Here is an 8,906-nt window from a genome sequence, read left to right as displayed (position 1 = left end):
TATAGTAATTTTGAAGAAAATGGGTAATTGCAAATTACACTCCACCGCCTCAATAGTACAATTCATCTTTTTTCTTTTTCATAATTGGAAAAATTTCACCCCTCAATCAATTCAAAGACTACTAAAACTAGAAGCTAATATTATCTCATGTCATTTCAAATTTGATAGACATCTTTCTACTAACTACGTATTCCACTTTCTTTCACCTTAATTTTATTATTTTAAAAATACTTCTAACAATCTATCCTCTATTCGTGTTCACAAATCTCGAATGTTTCCCCTTTTTTAAAGAAAGAGGACTTTTACTTTCACGAGCCACTACTAATAATAAAAAAAGTTCACAATGAGTTCAATCTTATATAAGTGACAAAAGGAACGTTTCCGCTGCAAGGGTTTATCCATGAAAAAAGTATTCACAACTGCTAACAACACCTTCATTCACTCGTCTTGCTACTTCGGAACACATGGAGTTGAAAAAGATCAAATTAACAAGCACAACTTTATAAACAAAAAATTCTGACTAACAAAACCAACTACAAAAAAATTAAATGTCACCATACTGGGAGAGAATCTATACCCATCTACTCTTGTCCTAAATGATATCTATCAAAGGTATCTAAATATATCAGTTTTAACTACATTGGACAAGAAGATTCCAATTCCATGGATCCTGCAGTTTCAAGTTCTCCAGTTACCAAGCCAGTGAGATGTAGAGGGTCTGATTCATCAATATTATTCACCTTCCTGTAAACAGATGAGTGAGTATAATTATTCAGTCACTAACAGCATAGTTAGCAGGGTAAACAAATATAGAAAAGATATCAAAAGAAAAAGTTGAAAATATTTGACAGACACATAGTTTAGTAAATATTTGACGGAGACTAAAAGTGTTTTAACTTTTGGAGAACTTAAAGGACCAAGACTATTAAATGCATACCTAAGGGACTATTTTAACTTACCCTCAAACATAAGGGACCACTTCTGTCATTTTCTCTTCTGATATGGGATGGGTGCAATTCTTCTAACTTCGAAAATGCAGTAGAAAATTTGAAGCTCCTAGCAACTTAGCAGTGAATTGCAACCCGCATAAAACTTAAAAGGTGAAGTTCTGTTGCTGATTTTTTATTTTCACAGTTTCATTACAAACAAAGACAAGGTGGAGTTCTCGGAGCTACTTAAGGGAACAGTTTCACCATATTAGGAAGTTCCAGGATTTGGCAATGATTCAGATATTTAAACAATCCTCTCATTTCGTGAATAATAATTAAATAATAATTAAGTGTAATCACCGGACAGAACAAGAATTAATTAGATCTTCAAATGCATTGAGTTAAAAAACTCTAGCTCAATGTCTGAATGTTTAACTGGCAATAGAGGCAGAGACGGATCCGGGATTTAAATTTTATGTATTCCTACAACAACCTCAATTTAATATTACAATAATAACTGGGTTTGCAGTCAAGTGTTTATAGATATTTACTAGTAGATTTTTTAATATATATTCAGTGTTTGAGCAAAACCTATTGGGTTCACAGGAACACGTAAGCGGGCCTCTCGATCCACCCCTGGATAGAGGTTACCACAACCACCTAGGCAGCATTTCCCTGCTAATTTAAGCTAATGAATAAATTATCCATCAGGCTAACAAGGAAAAGTTTCACCTTATCAAATCCCAAGATAAAGACAATAACAACCTTTTTGAGTAGATTATATTTACAAGGTAGGGGTAAGGTTGCGTACACACTACCCTCTCCAGACCCCACTTATGGGTTTACATTGGGTTTGTTCTTTGTTGTTGTTATATTTTTTGAGTCCCCACCAACATAAGTCTTTCAAAAGGAGAAGAAAGAGCAAGCAAAGAAGTTATGACTCGTTCTATGTCAGTATGAGAAATGCCTATATGTTTAATACTAAAACGCTGCACATTTATGAGAATGTACTAAATTTCACAGGCTCTCACGTGTTTCTATAGTATGATAGGTAACAATTTCCCCCTCAGGAGCTATCTAAAGAATATTCAGGAGGAAATCTCTGCAGGTCACGGAAATCAAAGTGCTGGAATGAGGCAAAAATTTGTGAATACAAGGACGGATATGAATGATCAGCAAATAAGAGAGTTATACTCCAAAAGGGTTAATACCAGTTTTGGTCCTTTAGTTATTGGTAAATACCAATTTTAGTCCTTATTATATATCTCATTAAGCACATTTAACCCTCAATAACTTGAAATGTACATTTTTGATGTCTAGCTTGTAAATAATCACAAATTTCCTGAAGTATTAACCGTTTCACCGTTTAATTACACCCATGTTATGTTAAACTTGTAATGTTACTCCATATTTGAGGGTAATGTACTTCTAAAAATAGTCTAAATAAAAAATATTTCCTACATAAAAGGACCAAAAGCACACATTATTGAAGGTTAAATGTAACGAGTCATGTATCACAAGGACCAAAATCAGAATTTACTCATAATTAGCGGACCAAAAGTGTGATTATCCCTACTTTAAAATACATTGTACTAATTGAAAGAAGCATGGTTTTCAGTTAATTACCCGCATGTCTTCTTATTGTGGCCCAGGCCCTTGCACTTGCTACATTGCATCTGACGTTTGACTATGTCAAAAGTGTCCGCCTTCTTCATCTTTGGTCGACCAGGCAGACGTTTCGTTGGTGGAGGAGTCACAACAATGACTGTATGCTCCATATCTGGTTCACCTTTAATTGGTCTTTCCAGATGAGGTATGGGGTTAATAGATTCGGCATACGTTACACGGTAACTCTCAGTTGAAAAGTATCTAGAGCAATAATCATAAGGGCTCCTTCCTAGGTATTCCAAAGCAGCAATACCATGGCAACAAGGCAACCCATTAAGCTGCCATTCTTTACAACTACAATCCCATTGTTCAATATCAACTACTTCAATAGATTCGCCATGTACTTCAAATGTGCTCCCATGCGAGGATAATATATGAAGCGACCTTGCTCTTGATGTTTCACTTTGAAGTTTTTGTTCCATCAAAGGTGTTAAAGTCGTAACCCACTGACTGGACTCAACACGCCTAGTATAGATCAATTCCATTATCTTACCACGTAACACATCAACCATTTGAGTAATTGGCAGTTCATTCACCTCCGCTACCCAATCATAAAAAAGCTGCCCAAAGTTGGATGTCAAGTGGCCATACCTTGTCCAACCAAAAAAGGCATTTGCCCAGTGTTCTGGCTCACTTCTAGTGACCCAATTGTAAACTTCGGGCGAGATAGCTTTTATATTCTCGACACATCGTTCGAAAGACTCGAGCTTAATTGCACAAGCAGCAGCATATAAATCTTGGATCATAAGGCGTCTGGCTTCATGTGAAAACTGCCCTTTCAAATCGTTATTAAGTTTCTCAGCAAGATAACGGAGACAAAAGCCGTGGTAACACTCTTCACCAAAGACATTGTGCAAAGACTCTCTTATCCCTCTTTGGAAATCAGAAATAAAAGTTATCGGACAGGATGCTGTATGGACAGCGGATTTTAGTTCTGAAAGAAACCAATGCCAGTTGTCACTGGTCTCTTCATCTACAACTGCAAAGGCAACCGGAAAAACTCCGTCGTTCCCATCTACACCTACGGCAGCCAAAAGTGTTCCTTGATACTTTGCATAGAGAAGTGTGCTGTCCAGGAAAATAAGAGGCCGGCAAACTTGTTGGAAACCAGATATTGAAGCATGAAACGCAATAAACAGTCGATGGAAACTCGAGTCCTCCTTAGTGGCTATTATAGCAGCACTTCCAGGATTAGTTTCTCTAATTTTCTCGCAGAATAAAGGTAACTGACTGTACGCCTCTTTGAAAGAACCCTGAAGCTGCTCTCTTGCCTTCTCTTTCGCACGCCTTGCTTGAGAATAATTCAACTGAATACCATATTCGCGCTCAATATCTTTTGCGATATCCTTTGGCTTGTAGTTCGGAGCAACCTTCAACTTTTCCTTTATAATACTTCCCATCCATCCCCTCGTTGATCGGTACGCAGCTTTAACAGCAGCCCCGTCACATGTATGTTTTTCATTCATTTTCTTGATACATATTAGCTGAGTGGTAGGCAACCTTGATGCATATATGCACCAAGAACATCCTTCAACTTTGCATTTAGCAGTTACCCTACGACTATCATTTTTCTTATACCTATAAGCGAATCCATGGGCAATTGAGTATTTATGCAGAGCTTCACGAAATTCAGCGAAACTATTGAATCTCTGACCCACGCCAGTTATTGCGTTCTCCCATTGTGTAGCTGCTCGGCGAGGCTTCTCTTTGTTCTCATCAGGATAGACACACAGGGGAGTTGTATCAATGGCAGCATCAGCACCAAGGAGATCATCACACTGAATCATATCCACATCCACAGGGGTGGCAGGAGTAAGAGCTGCCTCTGACGCAGTTGTCGACCTGCATAGTAAGCAAGCCATTAAATTAAGAATTCCCAATTATGTGACACTCTTTCCTTTATAGTCAGTCCCAAAAAGGACAACTTTCTATATTTGGTAACAATTCAACTGTAAACTTACCATTTTACACTAATGAAGTAATGATATGATTTATAGCCACACAAATATTTAGGACTTATTTTAAACCACAAGTTTCAAGAGTCTTCCTTTCATTCTTAAACTTCGTGGCCACAAACACCTTCACATAAATTGGGATGGAGGGAGTAGCATATCTTTCAAACTCGTTAACATATAGAAGAATGAACATAAAAAAGCACTTGGAAAAAATTGTGTAGAAAACACCACCCAAAGAACTACTAGAAACTCGCCATGCTAAGATTCAGACAAGCATTAAGGTCCATGCCATCTGAGTGCAACCACTGGCGTCTGGCGGAGCTAAGCGTGTTGAAGGGGCTTCAATTGAATCCCTTTTGTCGGAAAATTATACTGCACAAATATGGTTAAAACAAACTTTTTGGTATATATGTGAATTATTGAATCCCTTGATAGTTAAGTATATTCACTCAGTGTGCAAGTTTGGCTTTCTTTAGATCCCCTCGTTAAAATTTCTGGCTGCGCCACTGAGTACAACAGCTATTACACCTCAATCCCAAGTTGAACCGACTATATGAATTCTCAACATACATTGCATTTCACTTAGACCTGTTTGTCCATGTCATGTGAGTGAAACAACAAAACAAACAAACTAAACTAAAAACACGAAGAAAAGTAAGTACCTGCTGGCAGAGACATTGGGTTCATTTTTCACAACAGCTTCATCATAAATTATGAAGATCTCAACTTGGTCCGAATCCTTGACAAAATTAATCATACGCTTGAGGTCCTTATCCTTAGATATAGTAATGAGAGTCTTCTTATTCCCAGGAAGAAAATATTTTATTGTCATTCCTTCAACGCCACACTGAAAATTCTCTGCTATTTCTTTCTTAAAGTCAGCCAAAACTGTCTGGTCATCAATATCCAAAGCATAAGCCTCTCCACCTGTATATGTCAAAAACCCATCCTCATTGTTTGTCACAAACTCTCCTCCAGATTGACATATTGCAATTATCTTCTTGGAAGCCATTACAAGGACATAAAATCCTCAACCAATTCAAAACACTGCAAAAAGGGAAGAATAAAAAATAAGACTTAATTTTACAATAACAAAGTTGGTGTTGACTATACAAATCATCTGTAACAATAAGATTAAATGGAGCATGAAAATCAATCTACTTTCCCAATTCAAGAAAACAAAAAAAACTCAAATCTTTACTACATGTATAATTAAACAACGAAAATCTTTAAAGCTAGCAACAAGAAAAGAAAAAAAAAACAAGAGCTTACTTAAAACAAAAAAAGTTAGTGTTGGTTATATGAATCATCTTTTACAATAAGTTTAAATGGACCATGAAAATCAACCTGCATTCTCAATTCAAGAAAAAAGCTCAAATCTTTACCACAAACCCTCCCGCAATCCGGAGTATGACAAGGTCCTACAGAAGCTCAGCAATATCACCTGAATGGTCTTATCCCCGTGAATGACTTAGAACGGCTACATTGATAAGATTCATGATAAGTAAAGTATTCTACCCCAATGACAGTAACTCTGGAGGCTATATGATTCACCTTAAATAAAGAACTATAACCCAATAAAGATCACCTACACTCTGTTGATATGATTCATCTTATGTAAGGTCCTATAACCCCATATCCTAAGAGCAGACAACTGAGTGAAGTATAGATTCGTAGTTGCACAATGAAATTTTTTAAAGCTAGCAACCAAACAAAAAAAAAAAAAATTAGTGCTGGCTATATGAATCATCTTTAACAATAAATTTAAATGGACCATGAAAATCAACCTACATTCCCAATTCAATTAAAAAAAAAACTCAATTTTTTACCACAGCTAAATTAAACAATGAAAACGTTTAAAGCTAGCAACAAGAAAAAAGCAAGAACTTAGTTAAAACAAAAACAAAAAAGTTAGTGTTGGCTGTATGAATCATCTTTAACAATAAGTTTAAACGGACCATGAAAAGCTCAAATCTTTACTACATGCATAATTAAACAATGAAATTTTTTAAGCTACAACAAGGGGGAAAAAACAAGAGCATAGTTAAAACAAAAAAGCTAGTGTTGGCTATATGAATCATCTTTAACAATAAGTTCAAATGGACCATGAAATTCAGCCTACATTCCATATTCAAGAAAAAAATCAAATCTTTACCACAGGCATAATTAAACAATGTGAAATTTTAAAGCTACAAAAAAAAAAAAAAAAACAAGAGCATAGTTAAAAGTGCTGTATATGAATCATCTTCAACAATTTGTTCAAAATGAGCCATGAAAATCAATCTACATTCCCAAGTCAATAAAAAAGATCAAATTTTTACCACAGGCATGAGTAAACAATGAAAAAATATAAAGCTAGCCATAACCGGAAAAAAAAAAAAGGAAAAAGAAGCATAATCAAGAGACAAAAAAGTAAATAAATAAGGAACACCCATGAAGGTAAAAAGTAAAACATGTAAGAGCCTAAAACGCAAGAAAGAAACACCAGTAAAGAAGAACAAAAGAAAAAAAACACATGGGTTTTCAAAAACCTCGTACAGGTCGAAATAGAATTTCAAGAAAAAACATGGGGGTGGACAATGAGCAAAAACCAAATCTTTGGGGGGCAATTGATGAAAAGTGAATATTAATACCTGTTGTAACAATGTTGAAGATGAGTGTTTGCTGGAAAGTTTTGAAGAAATTAGGGTTAAATAGATGATGAGAGAAAGAGAGAGGGGCTCTGTAAGGGAGAGATTCTAACTTTGTGGCTTTAAATCGGATGTGCTTTAGCAATTTGGGGAGGCGAACGTAATTAACCCTAATTGATTTAATGACCACTTTAGCCCTGTAACTTGCTACATAATGTCAAACTTCCCCCCTCTTACGGAACCGCCTTTGGAGTTGGGCCTTGTCCATCTAATTATTCTCTTTCCTTTTTTGGCTTTTATAATAAAAAATAAATATTCTCTTTGTTTCAATTTATTTGTCTGATTTTAATTTGACACAGAGTTTAAGTAAAAAGGTTTTTTGAATTTAGAGGTCTTAAATTAAATCAAAACTATATATGTATCAAAATACTCTTTAATCTTATGGTTTTAAACATGTCATGTGCAAAGTTAGAATTAAATGGTTGTCAAAAAAGAAAAGTTTTTTTTTTAAACAGACAAAAAAAGAAAGTAAGAATGAGATATTGAAACAAAGCGAGCAAATTCTCTATATGTATTTAATTCTTATTTATTTATTTATTTATATGCATTAACTATTTAAAAATTGTGGAAAAACATTTAAGTTTGAGGAATCTATTTGGTGGAATTGGAACCATGAATTTAAGGAGACTTGAATAACATTGCAATAAGGAATTTGTTCAAAAAATCTTTGATGCTTTTCAAAAGAAAAAAAAATGATTATAATTTGGTAACAGAAGATGACTTTATTCGTTTGCTGATTATGTTACTTCTTTTTGCTCTGTTTGTTATATCAATAGTATCCTCTATTGAATTAATGCTACTACTATTTATTTATTACTATGTGTTGTCTGTTAAACTTTTTTGTCCATCTATTTGTTCTGGAGAAAAATTATATGTAACAATTGGTATTCGAACTCCTTTCACTTGTAAGAGTACATCTTGAATTTGTTGATTATGTTATGAATGGAATGTTACTCAAGGTGACCTGGTTAAATTGAAAGAAATTGTAGATACTATTGTAAATTAATGGATTGGAGAAGCGGGTATTCAATTTAACATTAAGAACCTTTCATGTTGAAGTTACTAGAACATGTGTGAGCCTCATGTAATGGAAAACCCAAATTCAATAAGGATTTGGTTTATGTCGCCTTTTTAGGGGTCGCGGGCAACTCGTCTTTTTATGCTCTATACACTTGTATTGTGAGAACTGAGACTGAATATATTCTACATAATATGAATATTCCATTCAAAAGTTTGATTTCGTTCAAAACAATCATTGTGTAGAATTAGTTTAGGATGTTGCAAAGTAGCAAAGGTAAAATACAAAAAGATGTTGCAAACTTTTCCCTTTACTCATTAATGTTCATGTAATTGCGAATTTTGCATAAATGAAATATATATTTATGTATGTCTATGACTCTATGTTTACACTTATTCAATGTCGGATTTAAGCGAAAACAATAAACGTGGAGACCATCGCAGTCTAAATATTACATCTTTTAATTTGTAAGTGCCAATGGAAAAAGGGGTGGATGAAGAAAGAGAAAAAAAATTGTCCTGAATTTAAAAACTGAAAAAGGCAAATAAATTGCGTTAACATTTGTGATTTGTATTATATATGCCTTTCATTAACGTATCGGCTCATAAAAGCCGCCAACGTTATCTTCTAGCAAATATAACTCCTG

At 34.7% G+C, this 8,906-nt stretch overlaps 1 protein-coding gene across 3 annotated transcripts; it reads right to left on the bottom strand.

The window, feature by feature from the left end:
* Positions 1-412: 412 nt before the first annotated feature.
* LOC132634856 (uncharacterized) lies at positions 413-7,343 on the bottom strand. Of its 3 annotated transcripts, none has more exons than XM_060350971.1 (5): positions 6,107-7,069; positions 5,938-6,032; positions 5,215-5,599; positions 2,556-4,439; positions 413-744 (listed from the first exon to the last, which is right to left on the bottom strand). In XM_060350971.1, the coding sequence occupies exons 3-5, from the start codon at positions 5,562-5,564 to the stop codon at positions 636-638; spliced, it is 2,343 nt and encodes a 780-aa protein (XP_060206954.1). In that variant the 5' UTR covers positions 5,565-5,599; positions 5,938-6,032; positions 6,107-7,069; the 3' UTR covers positions 413-635. The 3 variants fall into 3 exon arrangements, with proteins under 3 accessions (XP_060206954.1, XP_060206955.1, XP_060206953.1); XM_060350972.1 differs by having other exon boundaries at positions 6,145-7,069; XM_060350970.1 differs by lacking the exons at positions 5,938-6,032; positions 6,107-7,069 and adding an exon at positions 7,186-7,343.
* Positions 7,344-8,906: the final 1,563 nt, after the last annotated feature.

Source organism: Lycium barbarum, chromosome 4 (genome assembly GCF_019175385.1).
Source record: "Lycium barbarum isolate Lr01 chromosome 4, ASM1917538v2, whole genome shotgun sequence".
Classification (NCBI taxonomy): domain Eukaryota; kingdom Viridiplantae; phylum Streptophyta; class Magnoliopsida; order Solanales; family Solanaceae; genus Lycium; species Lycium barbarum.
Note: the sequence above shows the minus strand (reverse complement) of the source record. Positions and strands in the feature narration are given on the sequence as shown.

Coding starts and splice junctions, on each gene's coding strand:
- LOC132634856 (XM_060350970.1), bottom strand. CDS start 5,564: ATGGCTTCCAAGAAGATAATTGCAATATGTCAATCTGGAGGAGAGTTT. Junction 4,440..5,214: donor CCCAATGTCTCTGCCAGCAG/GTACTTACTTTT, acceptor CTTACTATGCAG/GTCGACAACTGCGTCAGAGG. Junction 745..2,555: donor CACAATAAGAAGACATGCGG/GTAATTAACTGA, acceptor ATCTGTTTACAG/GAAGGTGAATAATATTGATG.